This window comes from Dipodomys spectabilis, unplaced genomic scaffold, assembly GCF_019054845.1.
Source record: "Dipodomys spectabilis isolate Male_0828 unplaced genomic scaffold, ASM1905484v1 ptg000018l, whole genome shotgun sequence".
NCBI classification, from domain to species: Eukaryota; Metazoa; Chordata; class Mammalia; order Rodentia; family Heteromyidae; genus Dipodomys; species Dipodomys spectabilis.
Genome location: NW_024870695.1, coordinates 658,462 through 676,627, shown reverse-complemented (window position 1 = coordinate 676,627; position 18,166 = coordinate 658,462). Strand labels below are relative to the sequence as shown.

Genomic DNA, 18,166 nt, shown 5'->3' with positions numbered 1-18,166 from the left:
ATATATATATATATACATATATATATATATATATAAAGAATGTAGTACATAACATTTTACAGGTTGAGTTGAGGATACAAGTCAGTGGTAAATCATTTTAAAGTTCTGAGTTGAATCCTTAACAGTACCTCCCACCCCCAAATTAATATATATTGCTAAATTGCACTTCCTAGTCATTGGACCAATTTAGTACTGGTACTTGAAGTCAAGGCCGAGGTAGTGTCCACCTCTTGAGCCATACCTTCACTTCTGACTTTTTGGCGGTTAATTGGATATAAGAGTCTCAGGGGCTTTTCTGTCTAGGCTGGCTTTGAGCCTCAATCTTAAGATCTCAGCCTCCTGAGTAACTAGGATTACAGGTGTGAGCCACTGGTACCAGGCTCAATAGATTAATTTATAGTGCCATTAGCAACATAGGGAAAATGCCTATTATTCCACTTCACTGCCAAGTCAGTGTGCCTTCAGTTTAATTTTTCTTGCCAAGCTGATGGGTGAGAAAATGGTATCTCAGTAGTTTTGATTTGTACTTTGTTGATTATAAATGAAGTTAAGCATTTTATCATATGATTAAGAGCTATTTATATTCCCCACAATGATTGTCCATATCATTTGCATACTCTCCTATTGAATTGTGGTTATCACTTAATAATCTGTAGAAACATTAAAAGTTAGAAACTTTTAATAAAGTAATTAACGAAGGCTGGGAAGGTGGCTCCGTGGTAGAGTGCTTGCTTTGCATGCATGAGGCCCTGGGTTCAATTCCTCAGCACCACATAAACAGAAAAAGCTGGAAGTGGCACTGTGGCTCAAATGGTAGAGTGCTAGCCTTGAGCTGAAGAGCTGAGGAACAGTGCCCAGGCCCATAGTTCAAGCCCTCCAATCAACAAAAAAAAAAATAAGCATAAACATAAAGTAATTAACTGTTTGCCTATACGATGAGCTACATATTTTGTTTCACGTTCACTGATTTTTGTGAAGAAATTTTGTATTTTTTATGTGTCACATGTATTACTCTCTTATGACTTTTTTTTTTTTTTTTTTTTTGTCGGTCGTGGGGCTTGAACTCTGGGCCTGGGCGCTGTCCCTCAGCTCTTCAGCTCAAGGCGAGCGCTCTACCACTTGAGCTACAGCGCCACTTCTGGTTTTCTGGTGGTTTATTGGAGATAAGAGTCTCAGGGTCTCTCCTGCCCGGGCTGGCTTTGAACCGCGATCCTCAGATCTCAGCCTCCTGAGTAGCTAGGATTACAGGCGTGAGCCACCAGCGCCCGGCTCTTATGACTTTTTAGAAGCAGTACTGGGCTTGGAACTGATGGCCTCATGCTTACTAGGCAGGTACTCTACCACTTGAGCCATTCCTCCTGCCCCTTTTTTTATTATAAAGGAATTCCTCCACATAATTTTTATTGGTAGTGGTGGTCATAGGGCTTGAACTTGGGGCCTGGGTGCTGTCCCTGAACACTTGCACTTACGGCTAGTGCTTTACCACTTTGAGCCACAGTAGCACTTCCCGTGTTCTGGTTGTTAATTGGTGATAAGACTCTCATGGACTTTCCTAGGCTGGCTTTGAACTGTGATCTTCAGGTCTCAGCCTCTTAAGTAGCTAGGATTACAGGCATGAGCTACCAAGTGCCAGGTTTCCAACATTACTTTTAAACTATTTGTATAGTTTCCTTCATTACTATTTACTTTAGTTATTAATGTTCAGAGTTTGTTCCATTAATGGGACAGAACATAGCTCACTGGTAGAACACATACTGAGTATGAGTTCTTGGGTTCAATCTCCACAACCTTCTCCAATCCCCTCAAAAAAGTTTGTTTAGTTAATTTACAGTGAAAAGTTTTTTTGGTTTGGTTTTTTTTTTTTTGGTCAGTTTTGGGGCTTGAACTCTGGGCCTGGGTGCTGTCCCTCAGCTCTTCAGCTCAAGGCAAGTGCTCTACTACTTGAGCCACAGCACCACTTCTGGTTTTCTCACAGACTTTCCTGTCTGAGCTGGTTTTGAACCAAGAACCTCAGATCTTAGCCTCCTGAGTAGCTAGGATTACAGGAGTGAGCCATCGGCGCCCCATGAAAAGTTTATCATATGTTGACTACTTTCCTTTTTTTCAAAGGTTACCTGTTCAGGTTCTTTCTCTGAATATCGTCTTTTCTCCAATAATTAGAAATACCAAAAGAGTAAATTTAATTTAAAAGTTTGGTAGATTAATTAGGGTCCAAGGTCCCTAGAGAACATGTTGCTGTGGAAGGCACTGCTGGTTTGTGAGACTATTATCTCTAGTTAACTACCAAAAGGCCAGGAGTAGAGCTTGGCTCAAGTGATAGAGCACTAGCCTTGAGCAAAAAAGCTCAGGGACAATGCACAGGCTTTGGCAGTTGTGTGCCCCAGTACTAGCATATAACAACAACAACAAAATCTCTAGACTCAGAGCCATAGAGACAGAGACCTTGACAGAGATACTTCTTTGAATAAAGTTCTCCATACTCATCCTCCATTGTCCTGGACTTTATTCCTCAGAGAAGAACCTAGGAAGGCTACAGGGCAGTGCTGGCAGTAGAGCTGTAACACCAGCAGGCATTGTCTGCTGCTGAACTGAAACACTAAGTAGACACTGTCTGCTATAAGGCTGTTACCCTAGTGGTCTCTGCCAGCTACAGAGCCACAAGGATGAATGGGTTCTGCCCACTGAAAGCATTAGCAGAAGAAAATTCTGTATGAATACCATCTTTATGATTGTTAGTTCATCCTTGCCAAATTGGATAAGAGAAAAAAATGCTTTGTTTTGCAGGGAATTTCCCATTGCAGTCCTGACACAGAGGACATTTCACTGTGCTATGCCAATCGCTCTGCAGCCCTGTTCCGCCTGGGTCAGTATGAAGTGAGTATCAGGGTGTCATGTCTGGGCTGCACTGGAGGACAAAGCCTTCTCTCTGCTTCTTCCTCATAACACAAATCGGCTGTGGTGGACTGAATTGGAAACACACTGATAGACTCCCTAATTGTCCCTCCTTTGATTTATTTCTCCATCACAGGTGACCATGCAGAGTGTTGTTGATCCACAAGAAAAAGCTATGGCATTACCTCCTCCTCCCCTGGAGGCATGGAATATTTCCAGTGAGCGTCTAGTTCTCTGTGTTGTCTTAGCTATAGATGGTGCTAGTAAGGCTTAAATTTCCAAGTATGTCCAGAATATCTCCTTGTTCATTTGTTTCTCTTATTTAGTATAGAGTGTTAACATGATCGCTTTCATAATGTTGCCCACCCTCAAAAAGTTGTGTGTACAGGGAAGTGAGAGGTGTCTGTGAATCCCACGGGTTACACTTTGTGAAGTGACTTTGTTCTCAGCACATAAATGTAGTAAAGATACTGAGAACTCCACCAGAGTTTTGAAAAGAAGTGACCAAAATCAGGTTTATGTTTATGTCAGATCTTTCAAGTTTGTAAAATAGAGGCCTAAGGACCAGCTTTTGCTTTGGGGGGGTGGAGGTGGTCCGGTCATGGGGCCTGAATTCTGGGCCTGGGCGCTGGCCCTCAGCTCTTCAGCTCAAGGCTAGCACTCTACCACTTGAACCACAACGCTACTTCCGGCTTTTTTTTTTCTGCTTATGTGGTGCTGAGGAATCGAACCCAGGGCCTCAAGCATGCAAGGCAAGCGTTCTACCACTGAGCCACCTTCCCAGCCCTGCAAGGCAAGCGTTCTACCACTGAGCCACCTTCCCAGCCCTAAGGACCAGCTTTAAAATGCCATTTTATATATCCAATTTAGAGTCCACAGAAATTCAAATTGTACCATAGAGTTGAAGACTATTAGAGTCACATGCTCATACTCCCCTTCAGACTACAAAAGAGCAAGAATCTAACTATAGATGCAAGGAAAATAAGTACTAGATAACTGAAGGAAAGATTGGAAGTTATAGAATGTTTGACACTTTTAACTTCCCTGCATTGATTGTTTCTACTTTTCTTCTTATAATGATGCTTACCTATTGAGCACATACTTTATTCCAGGTACTTCTTTCAACACTTTGATTGTTTTGGTGGCTCTATGGATTAAAGTCAGACCCTTGAGCTTTCTGCAAGCACTCTACCACTTGTGACATGTCCCTACTCTTTTTGGCTTTAATATGCTTTTCAGATAGTATCTCAAACCTTTGCCTGGGCCATCCTTGAACCTAAATCCTACACCATACCCTGCCCTTCCTTTCAGCACATTAGATATATTACTTTATTTCAAACAACCTAGTGAAGTATTATCATCCCTGTTGTTCAGATGAGAAAACTAAATAGTGAGGAATTGTTTACATAAGGCCTTGCATCTGATAAGAGACATAGTATTTTTGTTTGTTTGTTTTTGTTTTTTGGGTCCGGTTGTGGGGCCTGAACTCTGGGCCTGGGCGCTGGCTCTCAGCTCTTCAGCTCAAGGCTAGCGCTCTACCACTTGAGCCACAGCGCCACTTCTGGCTTTTTTCTTTTTGCTTATGTGGTGCTGAGGAATCAAACCCAGGGCCTCAGGCATGCAAGGCAAGTACTCTACCACTGAGCCACCTTCCCAGCCCAGAGATATAGTATTTAAATGCAGGTTTGTTTGGCTTCAAAGTCTGCCCTCTTAAACTACCTATAATTCTGTAAGACTTTTTTTCCCCTAACAGTGGAAATAGTTAATAAGAACAATTAGATATAACATCTTCAACAAGTATTACTAATCATTCAGTTAAAAGATCACACAGGCTGTGGGAATGAAGCTAAGTGATAAAATGTCTGCTTAGCATGAGCATGTGCTTGGGCCTTTAGCATGTGAGGCCCTAAACTCAGTCCCCAGAAACCACTTCCCCAAATATAGATCACAGAGTAAAAATATAATTTTTTTAAGTTAACTTTTTTTTGGAGGGGGCAGTACTAGTGTTTAAACTCAGAACTTTGCTTGCTAGGCAGGTGCTTTGGTTAGTCAGATGCTCTACCACTTAATACAACAACTTTAGTTGTTTTTCAGACATGGTCTCACATTTTTGAGGGGACTGGCCTCAGACTTTGATCCTCCTATCCTCAGCCTCTTACATATCTGAGACCTGCTGCATGCCACAGATCTTGCTTATTAATTGAGATGGGATCTTGCTATCTTTTGTCCAGATTGGCCTTAAACTGTGATCCTTCTGGTCTCCCAGCCTTCTGTGTACCCAGGATTATAAGTGTGAACCATCAAAACTGACCCCACTCTAGTCCTAAACCTTCTTGTAGATTTTTTTTTGCAGTGCTAAGCATTTGAAATGAGGATCTCATGCTACTAAGCATGCTACCACTTTAGCCACTATTCCACTCCTTTTTTATTGTTTTTTTTTTTTGTCTGTTTTTTGTCAGCCCTGGGGCTTGAACTCAGGATCTAGGGCTATCCTTGAGCATTTGTGCTCAAGGCTAGCATTCTACCATTTTGAGTCATAGCTTTACTTCTGGTTTTTTAGTTGTTAATTGGAGATAAAGAGTTTTATGGGCTTTCCTGCCCAGACTGGTTTCAAACCTCAGTCCTCAGATCTCAGCTGCCTGAGTACAGGCCTGAGCCACTGGTGCCTGGCTATCTTGGTTATTTTCAAGATAGAGCATTTCTTTATACCCTGGCTGGCCTAGACTGTAATCTTCCTATTTGTGCTTCCCCTTGTTGCTGTAATGACGCACAAACTATCACACACAGCCATTTGATCCTAGCCTTGAATCACAGTCTTTTGATTTCTACCTCCCAAATAGCTAAGATTGTAAATTTGAACCACTGTGCTTGGCTTCCTTTTGAAGTATTTTCAATAGGAATCAATGATCACCTTGGAATTTCCTTTCTGTTTTCAGACTTGTCTTGAAGACATCATCAGAGCACAGACTCATGGATATCCAGAAAGACTGCAACCTAAAATGATGCTGCGAAAGGCAGAATGCCTAGTAACCCTGGGACGACTTCAGGAGGCAAGCCAGACCATCAGTGATCTTGAAAGGAATTTCTCTGCCAAACCAATCAAGGAAGCTTCTCCCTGTCAAATTCTGCAGAAAAACGTCCATCATCTGAAAATGAAATTAAAAGAAAAGAAGAATCTCCTAGAAATGGTCCCAGCAGCTCTCACCAAAGCCTTTGAGGATGTAAGTCTGAAGGAAGAGAACAAACAAATTTCCGGTGCCTCGTCATCTGTCGGCTTATGTTCAGACCCTTTAAAAGGACGCTATCTGGTAGCCACAAAAGACATTTTCCCAGGAGAGCTCCTGGTGAAGGAGAATGCTTTTGTGAGTGTCCTTAACCCAGGAGAAATGCTACCACTGCATCACAGCCTACAGAGCAACTGGGGTACTAGAATTACCAATGGGGACCTCTACTGTCATGGATGCTTGAAGCACACCTTGGCCACAGTGCCCTGCAATGGCTGCAGTTATGCCAGATATTGCAGCCAGGAGTGCATGCAGCAGGCCTGGGAACGCTACCATAGCACAGAGTGTGCTCTAGGGGGACTGCTTCTCACTCTGGGTGTCTTCTGCCATGTTGCCCTGAGATTGACTCTTTTGGCTAGATTTGAAGATGTTGACAACATGGTAAGGAAGCTTTGTGATGAGATTAGTAACAAGGATCTCTGTTCACCTGAAAACCAGACACTGGACAAGCCACACAATTATAGCCAATCGGAGTGTGAGGAAAAATATAGACAAGTTGAAAACCCAATCCCCGGATGCAGTATTGATGGGAAGTATGAACATAATTACAATGCTGTCTTCAACCTTTTGCCCCATACTGAAAACCATAGTCCAGAGCACAAATTCCTCTGTGCTCTCAGTATCTCTATACTGTGCAGACAGCTCAAAGCCACCAACTTGCAGGCCGTCACCCCAGTCCTGCCATCCTCTAGGTCCAAAGCAGCAATGATCCCTGGGTTGTGTGCAGACCAGAATATTTGGGGAGTGGCCATGCTGCGGCACATGTTACAGCTGCAGTGCAATGCTCAGGCCATCACTGCCATCCAGCAGACAGGTAAGAGAGAAACCTGTCTTTGCCTAACAATAGAGTTTTATATGTGGCTGGTGTTAGCAGAAAAAGAACCAGAGAGGAAAACAGTAGCGTTCCAACAATCTGTGATATAGGGAAAACACATCTGTTTTAGATAATTATTATGTCATTAAGAAGCTCTGTGACCTGTAAGTCTTTCACTTCATTTTGCCTCAGTTATCTCGTCTGTAAAATGCATAGTTCCAGCTCACTTAACTTTTCTTTTCTTTTTTTTTTTTTCTATTTTTATTGAAACTCAGGCTCTGTCCCTTAGCTTTTTTTTTTTTTAATTTAATTTTATTTTATTTGTGAACATACTGTACAGAGGGGTTACAGTTACATGGGCAGGATAATGCGTACATTTTTTACCAAGCATTGCAGCCTCCTCCTTTGGTTTACCCTTCACATCCCTTCCCAGCCTCCCCCCTCCCCCCCAATCCCAATCCTTCTCCTTCCCCCCCTTGCCCCCCCCCCCCACCGACGTTGCAAAGCTCGTTTTGGACATGACAACTTGTACTTCTCATTGTTGCAACAGGTCCACCTGTATCCTTAAACAACTGGTTTTTCCCCATCTCCTCCACAAGTTATACTGACATCAAATATAGTGAAAGCAGGGGTTATACTGTGGGGGAGGGATCCCTTAGCTTTTTTGCCCAGGGCTAGTGCACTACTTCTTGAGCCACAGCTCCACTTCTAGCTTTTTGTTGGTTAACTAGAGATAGTCTCATGAACTTTCCTACCTAGGTGTCTTTGACCATGGATCCTCAGCTCTTAGCCTTCTGAATGGCTAGGATTAAAGGAATGATTCACCAGCTTCCACTTAACTCTCTCACTTAACTTTATAGTTGTGTTTGTAAAAATTCTTTTTTTTTTTTTTTGTCGATCGTGGGGCTTGAACTCTGGGCCTGGGTACTGTCCCTCAGCTCTTAGCTCAAGGCGAGCGCTCTACCACTTGAGCTACAGTGCCACTTCCAGTTTTCTGGTGGTTTATTGGAGATAGGAGTCTCACAGTCTCTCCTGCCCGGGCTGGCTTTGAACCGCGATCCTCAGATCTCAGCCTCCTGAGTAGCTAGGATTACAGGCGTGAGCCACCAGCGCCCGGCTGTGTTTGTAAAAATTCTTTAAAAAATGAGCCAGGTGCCAGTGGCTCAAACCTATAATCCTAGCAACTCAGGAGGCTAAGGATCCAGGTTTGAAGCCAGCCTGGACAGAAATGATCATGAGATTCTTATCTCCAATAAACTGCCGATGGAAGTGGGGCTGTGGCTCAAGTGGTAGAGTGCTCGCCTTGAGCTGAAGAGCTGAGGGATAGCGCCCAAGTCCAGAGTTCAAGCCCCACGAACAAACAAACAAAAAAAAAAGTAATCAATAAACTGCCGAAAAGCTGGAAGTAGGGGCTAGGAATGTGGCTTAGTGGTAGGGTGCTTCCCTAGCAAGCATGAGGCCCTGGATTCAACTCCTCATACACAGAAAAAGCCAGAAGTGGCACTGTGGCTCAAGTAGTAGAATGCTAGCCTTGAACAAAAGATGCTCAGGGACAGTGAGCGGGCCCTAAGTTCAAGCCCTAGGACCAGCATGCCCTACACACACGCACACACACGCACGCACACACACACACACACACACACACACAAAGTTAAAAAATGAATACTACTAACTTTGACTTTGGTTTTTTGGGTGTGTGGGTGTGCACACATGTGTGCATGTATGTGCGTGCACTTGTGTACAGCAACCCTAGAGCTTAAACTCAGGACCTAGGAGCTCACCTTCAGCTTTGTTGGTGGTGGTGGTATTATTGTTCAAGGCTAACACTTTACCAGTTGAGGCACAGTTCCACTTCCAGCTTTTTTTGGTGATTAATTGGAGATAAGAGACTCAGAGAGCCGGGCGCTGGTGACTCACACCTCTGAGGATCCCGGTTCAAAGCCAGCCCAGGGAGGAAAGTCCAGAGACTCTTTTTTTTTTTTTGGGGGGGGGGGGCCCAATCATGGGGCCTGAACTCTGGGCCTGGGTACTGTCCCTCAGCTTTTCAGCTCAAGGCTAGCACTCTACCACTTGAGCTACAGTGCCTCTTCCGGCTTTTTTCTTTTTGCTTATGTGGTGCTGAGGAATCGAACCCAGAGCCTCATGCATGCAAGGCAAACGTTCTACCACTGAGCCACCTTCCCAGCCCTCCGGAGACTTTTTTTTTTTTTGGGTCCGGTCGTGGGGCCTGAACTCTGGGCCTGGGTGCTGTCCCTCAGCTCTTCAGCTCAAGGCTAGCACTCTACCACTTGAGCCACAGCGCCACTAACGGCTTTTTTCTTTTTGCTTATGTGGTGCTGAGGAATCGAACCCAGGGCCTCGAGCATGCAAGGCAAGCGCTCTACCACTGAGCCACCTTCCCAGCCCACCTCCGGAGACTCTTATCACCAATAAATCACCAGAAAACCAGAAGTGGTGCTGTAGCTCAAATGGTAGAGCACTAGCCTTGAGCTGAAGAGCTGAGAGACAGCGCCCAGGCCCAGAGGTCAAGCCCCATGACCAACAACAAAAAAAAGAGAGACTCAGAGACTTTCCTGCCCAGACTGGCTTTGAACCGCAATCCTCAGATTTCAGCCTCTTGAGTAGCTAGGATTACAAGCATGAGCCACTTTTGCCCAGTTTGAGATTTTTTTCTTAATTAGAAAGGAAAACACCCAATTAAATAGCAATAGCAAGTTTTTAATAAAAATACATGCATAGGAATGCAGGAAACGCTAATTGTTTTCTCCTTAGGGAGGGCAGAAATAGTCATAGAAGACTAGAAAGAATAGGGTTTATGGTTGAGTAAGGCATCCTATACTTAAAACTCACTCAGCTGCTCTCTGAATGTTCTCTTTCTAGTTGACAGGTTTTCCCCACTCTTTCTTACTTTCTAAGAGGAGTCCTGCCCAGCACTGTTTTCACAATGTACTATATCTATGTATTGGCCACCATTCATATGCGCTATCTTTAGATGAGGTAGCCAGGCATTCAAAGAGCTACGTCTGTGTACAAACCAGCCAGCTCAGTTTCCTGAACTGAGTTCTAAAATCAAAATGCCTTTTGATTCTACCAGTTTATTATACTTTTCCTAATTTCTTTAGTCAATGCTATTGAAAGGGAGCATACTAGGTGATAGCTAAACCTAAGATTTATGGACTGATTAATTTTCAATGTCGCTAGCTGAGCCAAACAAACTTAGCTCTTCAGATATGTCACTTAATGCTAGAATTTATCAGTCTTTCTATGCACTTTTTATGTTTAACCTTAATTCAGCTGCCAAGTTCTATGGCATATTAGGTGTCTCACTAGAGATGTGTTTGGACATGACTCTTCTTCCTGAAGCACATGAGATATCCACAAACACCACAGCTAGGTCCCACTCTTCTCCTGAATCACATTTCAAGTTATTCTGTTTTCGTCTCTGACTTCTTTTCCTTCTTTGAGCCATTTCTCCCAGTAGAAGCAAAAATAGCAGAAAGCTCAATGGTGATTAATTCTGAAAGCAACAATATGAATGATTGCTACTTCTTTGGACTTTTCTGTTTTTAAAATTAAGAACACAATTCACACACAGTGATATTATTATACTAGTAAATTTTGAAATGGGTTATATGTCCTACCATCATTCTAGGGGAAAAAATTATTATTATTATTATTATTTCATTGTTGGTTGTGAGGCTTGAACTCAGGGCCTGGGCACTGCCCCTGAGCCTCTTTGTGCTCAAGGTTAGCATTCTACCACTTGAGCCACAGTGCCACTGCCAGTTTTTGGTTAGTTTATTGGGGATAAGAGTCTCTTGGGGAGTTTTCTGCCCAGGCTGGCTTCAAACCACAATCCTCAAATCTCAGCTTCCTGAGTAGCTAGGATTACAAGCATGAGTCATCAGCACCCAGCAAAACTTTCTTATAAAATAGCTTATGGCTAGAGAGGAATAAGAGAGAGCAATACTGGAAGTGAATTTGACCAAAGTATGTTATATATGTATATGCAAATAATGCAGTAAAACCTCTTTGTGCAATTAATATATGCTAATGAAAAAAACTAGCTCAGAACAAAAGACAGACAATGAAAATAAGTCTGTAATAGTAAAAATAGGTGGTCTAAATTCACCTATTAAAGGAATTCTTCAGAGCTGATTACAGTATCTTGTGCCTCTAATCCCACCTACTCAGGACAGAGATTAGAGGACTGGGGTTCAAGGATAGCTGAGGCAAAAAGCATGAGATCTTATCAGAAAAATAACCTAAAACTAAAAGATTTAAGGGTAGAGGGGCTGGGAAGGTGGCTCAGTGGTAGAGCGCTTGCCTTGCATGCCTGAGGCCCTGGGTTCGATTCCTCAGCACCACATAAGCAAAAAGAAAAAAGCCGGAAGTGGTGATGTGGCTCAAGTGGTAGAGCGCTAGCCTTGAGCTGAAGAGCTCAGGGACAGCGCCTAGGCCCAGAATTCAAGCCCCAGGACCAACCCTGTCCCCCCCAACACACAAAAAAAAGTGTCTTAGAATAGGTCAAAAAATTAAGATCTTAACTGTATTACATTTACAAAATGACTCATTAGCAAAATAACATAAGATTTGGGGCAAGACATATCAGGAACTATAAGTAAAGTATTGGTATTAATGTGAAACAACAGAACCCAAGGTAAGATCTTGCAAATGTAATTAAAAATGGATTTTATGCTAGGCACTGGTGGCTCATACCTGTAATCCTAGCTATTCAGGAGGCTGATATCTGAGGATCATAATTCAAAGCTAACTGGGACAGGAAAGACCATGAGACTTACTTCCAACTAACCACCAGAAAACCAGAAGTGGCACTGTGGCTCTAAGTGGTAGAGCACTAGCTTGAGCAAAAAAGCTCCAGGACAGCACCCAGGCCCTGAGTTCAAGCCCCACGACCGACAAATAAATAAAATTCCTTTTATGAAGGAGACTTTACACACTGAAATACATGATCAGCCCTGACTCTCAGAAACATAGAGATTGAATCTATAAAACAAAAACAGTTAAGTACACAGGGAGGAGCTTGGCAAAAACTCCATTGTGTGAAAATTGAATATAACTCTGACTTTGATCAAGTACATGAAATATCTAGAAACTAAGACAACATAATAAGCTGGATTTTTGGTAGGTATCTCCATCTATCAAAGCTTGTATCTACAGATTGGAAGTCACAACACTTTCTGTACAGGGTCAGATAGGAACTAATGGAGGTTTTGCAGGGCATACAGGCTCTGTTGCATTTATTCAGCTCTGCCACAAGTCATGGACAATTCACCATTGAGCAAGTATAGCTGAGCTTCAGTGAATCTTTACGGAAATTTAACTTTTTGTAATTTGTGTGTTTGTATGTGTCCTGGGCTTAAACTCAGGGACTGGGTGCCATCCCTGAGTTTTTGTGCTCAAGGCCTGCGCTCTACTACTTGAGCCGTAACTTCACTTCTAGCTTTTTTTTTTTTTTTGGTGGTGGTGGTAGTGGTAAACTGGAGATCAGAGTCTAATGGATTTTCAGGCCCAGGCTAGCTTTGAAACACAAATCAGATCTCAGCTACCTGAATAACTAGAATTATAGGTGTGAGCCACTGGCAACTAAATTTTTGTAATTTTTCACATGTGAGAATTACTCTTTTGGGTTATCTATAACACTGCAAAGAATAAAAATATTCTTAGGGCTGGGCGTCAGTGGCTTATACCTCTAATCCTAGCTACTCAGCAGTCTGAGATCTGAGGATCGTGGTTTAAAGTCAACCTATGCAGAAAATTCTGTGAGACGGCTGGGAAGGTGACTCAGTGGTAGAGTGCTTACCTTGCATGCTTGAGGCCCTGGGTTCAATTCCTCAGCACCACATAAGCAAAAAGAAAAAAGCCAGAAGTGGTGCTGTGGCTCAAGTGGTAGAGCGCTAGCCTTGAGCTGAAGAGCTGAGGGACAGCACCCAGGCCCAGAGTTCAGGCCCCACGACCAGACCCAAAAAAAAAAAAAAAAAGAAAAGAAAATTCTGTGAGGCTCTTAGCTCAAATAAACTACTCAGAAAAAGCCCAAAGTGGTGCTGTGGCTCAAGTGGCAGAGTGCTAGCCTGGAGCACAAAGAGCCTCAGGAACAGCACCCAGTCCCTGAGTTCAAGCTCCAGGACTGGCTAAATAAATAAATAACTGCAGCTAAATAGGCTGGAGGTTTGATTCAAGCCTGCCTCACAAGCCCTCTACCTGAGTTCCAACTCAAATAATTGTTTTGAAATGGTCAAAAATTAAACCATAAAATATTCAGATAAATGTAAGTAAACATTTATGTAATCTTGGAATGGATAGGCTTCTTAAAGTACATAATAACAAATTTAGGCAATTAAAAGATTGCTAGGACTGAAAATACAGCTCAGTGGTAAAGTGCTTGCCTACTGGCCCTGGGTTTGATCCCCAGTACTACGAAGATAAAAATAAGCCAGGCCTCGGGGCTGGGAAGGTGGCTCAGTGGTAGAGCGCATGCCTTGTATGCCAGAGGCCCTGGGTTCGATTCCTCAGCACCACATAAGAAAAAAGAAAAAAGCCGGAAGTGGCGCTGTGGCTCAAGTGGTAGAGCGCTAGCCTTGAGCTGAAGAGCTGAGGGACAGCTCCCAGGCCCAGAGTTCAGGCCCCACGACCGGACCCAAAAAAAAAAAAAATAAGCCAGGCCTGGTAGTACATGCTTATAATCCCAGCTTTCAGGAGGCTGAAGCAGGAGAATAGCAAGTTTGAGGCTAGCCTGACTAAATAGCAAGACCCTTGTCTCAAAAGGAAAAAAAAAATTTTCTATATATAAACCTAAAAAGGGGCTGAGAAGGTGGCTCAGTGATAGAGTGATTGCCCTTGCATACATGAGGCCCTGGATTCGATTCCTCAGCACCACATAAGCAGAAAAAGCTGAAAGTGGTGCTGTGGCTAAAGCAGTAGAATGCTAGCCTTGAGCTGACGAGCTGAGGGACAGCACCCAGACCCAGAGTTCAGGCCCCACAACTGACAAAAAATAAGTAAATAAAATACACCAAAAAGTTACACCAGCCTGCTAGGATTACAAATGACTGTCATTGTGTCTGTAATTTAATTTTTTCCTATCACGTATGCCTTTTGTAATTTTAATTCATTTTTAATGATAAAAATTATACAAATGCTGAGAACATCTTTGTGGGAACATTTTTAAGGTACTTGATGCGTATTGCAAAACTGCCCTCCAGGTACATTGTAGCAGTTACGTGCTGCCAGTACTGTTCACTTTCATTTTTGGACTCAATCTAATTTTGTTTTAGTCCGCTCACATTTGTAATCTTGTTAGATCCCTTTTTTATTATTTCTTGGGGTTCCAACACTTCCCAGTTTAGTGTTCTCATTGAATTTCATTAGCAGCTGTTTCATTAGTAGTACAGAAGAAGGATTAAAGCGTTAACTAGGATAGACTTTGATGGAAACCTATGAAAATGTATGTTATTATCTTTGCATAAATCCCTTTTAATCAGAGCTCTTCAGAAACCCTTCTCTGATGCCCATCTCCACTGATAGGACAGGCTTCAGGTGACCTTCGGGACCTTGAACAGGCGTGTGTGCTTCTCTCAGAGGGAACAGCACACCCAAGTTGTATCTGACTTCGTGTTGTAACTAAGCTTAGTAAGGCTTTGAGCAGCTTCAGATCAATCCACTGCCCTTTGCTTTTGCTCCTCAACAACCTTCTGTTTGGGTCTCTGGTAACTTGACACGTACACAGTTTTTTCATTTTGACAAATATGTACTAGAATGGATATATTCTGGAATGATTTTTAATGCATCTTTTTTTCCCCTCCTTAAATCCTCTTTTAAATGCACTGGAAATATTATCAAGGTATACTCTTGATAAAGAATCATTCCCTCTTTTTTCTATACAAAATGTCACATATTAAATTTGGTTTATAATATACATAGATATTGTTTCTTTCTATTATCTTTGCTAATAGATGACTAATGCAAAATATTGAGTAATTTTTTAAAATCAATACTTAATTTGTTAGAAATAATTAGAGACATTCAACTCTGACACAAATATCCCACTCAGTTCCTGGGCCTACTTCTGTTAGAGGATGATCTATAAATAATTCACGAAGCTGACATTACTCACTGTGTTGCAATCATTTTTTTTCTGGGAAAATTTTAGCAACTGTTCTAATACAGATTGCCAATGATCAGTAGTTGAGAATGCAAGTCAACTTTTAATTATGGAGAGGCTGATTATTCAGATGACAAATTGTTCGGGCCCCACTCTGCTCTTTCCTGCTGCCTACCTTTTAGCATTTCACTGCTCATTAGCACGTATTGCAGAAGGTAGACATTGGACAAGCAGGAGAAAAGCAGCAGAGGAGATGGAAATCAGTTAAGCACTTAGGAGAAGCTCTGATGAAAAGATTTTAATACAGTTTGTAGAATTATTGACTAAAATTGAATCATTTGGATTCTTTGTGAATTATGTTTACTTACTTTATTCTTGTTTTATTTTATTCCATAGCAACAGATAATAGAATTGTCTGTAAAGAGACAATGTAATTTCTACATTTAATTTTTCCTTTAGAGAACGTTTTTCACTTGATAGTTCATGATATTTTCTTTATTCATTACATTTCTATCTAGGCTGCTTATTTCTTTGGTAAATGATTTGTTGAGATTCCTGGCATATGTACGGTGATAACACAATTACTTGACAGTTCTCCAGTTTTCTAGAAAACCAAATGTTTCCCTTTAAGTATCTTTTGCATTTCAACCAATTTGTTGAAAACATGTTTTTTCTAATACCTAAACCAAGGCTATTAACCATAACTTAAGTCTTTCTCAATGGCCAAAGTTATCTATACCATCATACACTCCTGGGATATGTATGGCTATTATAAAAACCTATTCATGCTGATCACCAGTGGCTCACACCTGTAATCCTAGTAACTCAGGAGGCTGAGATCTTAGGATTGCAGTTCAAAGCCAGCCCAGGCAGGAAAGTCCATGAGACTCATATCTCCAATCAACCACCTGAAAACTGGAAGTGGCATTGTGGCTCAAGTGGTAGAGTGCTCATCTTGAGCAGAAGAGCTCAGGGACAGCACCTAGGCCCAGAGTTCAAGCCCCACGACCAACAACAACAACAAAAAAAAAACCCCACAATACCTGTTCACTTATGTTGTCCCTTTAGAAGCCTTTGGCTCGGTGGAATGTAGTAAAACTACACTTATGAGTTCTGTGTCCCTTCTCCAATTTGTCACCTCTTTTGTTTGTTTCCAGAAAAACCTGCCTCTTAGATTCTCCCCATATCAATTCTCTCCTTTTGGATTTTTGTGGCCGAAGGAACAGCATAATCAGATCAACACTGTGTCTAGAATAGGAGCAAAAAGTCTGGTGGGTTTGGGATATTAAGAGCTTCTTCCCCCACCTCCCCAGTCCATATACTAATGGCTTGGTCCCCATCCTTTTGGGAAATGTAGAATCTTTGGGAGGTAGGGCCTCATGGAAAGAAGTTAGGTCACTGGGGTCATGTCCTTGAAGGACATATTGGGGACCCTGACTCCTTTCCTGTCTCTCCTTTGTGTGTGTGTGTGTGTGTGTGTGTGTGTGTGTGTGTGTGTGTGTGTGTGTGTGTGTGTGTGTGTGTGTGTGTGTGTGTGTGTACCAGTCCTGGGGCTTGAACTCAGAGCCTGAGATGCTGTCCCTCAACTCTTTTGCTCAAGACTAGTGCTCTACCACTTGAGCCACAGTGCCACTTCCAGCTTTTTCTGAACAGTTTATTGGAGATAAGAGTCTCATGGACTTTTCTGGCTACAAACCACAATCCTCAAATCTCAACCTCCTAAGTAGCAAAGATTGAGCTACTGGAACCCAGCTCCTTTTTCTCTTTTTGCTTAGTCACTATGAGGTAAGCAGCCTCCTCTGCCACACACTCTTACCATGTCCTGTGCCATGTCCTATGCCACCACAGGCCCAACTTACCATGGACTGGAACCTCCAAAATGGAACAAAAAAATTTCCCTTTTTCTCTTCTCACTCTCTCCTCACTCTTACTTTTGAGACAGGGTCTTGCACTGAAGTTCAGCTGGCCTATAATTCTATGTAGCCTGGGCTGGCTTTAAATTTGTAATCTCTTTGCCTCAGCCTCATGAGTTCTAGAAATTGAGATAAGACCAGCTTACCATTCCTATTTCTAAGTAATTGGGTTGTTTTTGCTTTTTTTCGGATATCTAAACCTTGACCAATACATTGGCTTGTACATGAGTACAAAGAAGTCATATATGAACATAAGTACATGAGCTTGGCGCTAACAATTCTTGTTACATCTATTCACTTTTTTAAAAAAAAATTGGTCAGTCATGGGGCTTGAACTCAGGACCTGGGTGCTGTCCCTGAGCTTTTTGCTCAAGGCTAGTGCTCTACCACTTTGAGCCACAGCTCCACTTCTGGTTTTCTGGTGGTTAATTGAAGATAAGAGTCTTACAGCTTTTCCTGCTTCAACTGATTTCAAACCATTATCCTCAGATCTCAGCCTCCTGAGTAGCTAGGATTACAGGCATGAACCACTGGTGCCTGGCTTCATTTGCTTTTAACTGTGCTGCAAAGATTGTTTGGAACATGAGACTAACTTACATAAAGCTAGTACAGAGAGTGCTTTGGTGAGAATTACTGCTGACTGGTTTCCCATAAAGGAGGGACAGAGGGTAAAATGAAGCAGTATGCATAATGAATATTCATTTTATATATATTTGTAGGCACAAAAAGTCTATAAAGTCTAGTATAATAACTGGCCACTTGTTCTTTTAATGAACCAGAGACCAGTTAAAAGCACTTGTCTTTGGGAAATGGTCTCAACAGGTACTCTGGCTTCTGTGTCTTTGTGAACAGTATGAAACAGTCTAGAAATCTCCATGCTGATAATCCCTTTTTGATTATTTTTTAATAAATTCTAATTTAGGGATTTTATTTTTTTGGCTATGGCATAGGGACATAACAATTAAGTTTTAGGATTCCAGTGGGTTTTTCATGCGTTCCTTCACTTTGTTTCCTGGGGACCAAAGTTTGTCATGACTCATGTTCCATCCAATTTAGATTGGATCCGGCTGTGGAGCAATGACTCAGATGGGCTTCAGGCCCAGCTGCTCGGCTCATCTTCTGAGGAAAGGATGGCGAGGTC

General features: G+C 42.2%; 1 protein-coding gene across 2 annotated transcripts in view; it reads left to right on the top strand.

The window, feature by feature from the left end:
- Positions 1-18,166, top strand: part of Smyd4 (SET and MYND domain containing 4) — a 51,351-nt gene that overhangs the window by 22,977 nt on the left and 10,208 nt on the right. For both annotated transcript variants that reach the window (XM_042673951.1, XM_042673950.1), the window contains exons 4-5: positions 2,785-2,874; positions 5,829-6,990. In XM_042673951.1, coding sequence (XP_042529885.1) covers positions 2,785-2,874; positions 5,829-6,990 — 1,252 coding nt within the window. The remainder of the gene's footprint in view (positions 1-2,784; positions 2,875-5,828; positions 6,991-18,166) is intronic.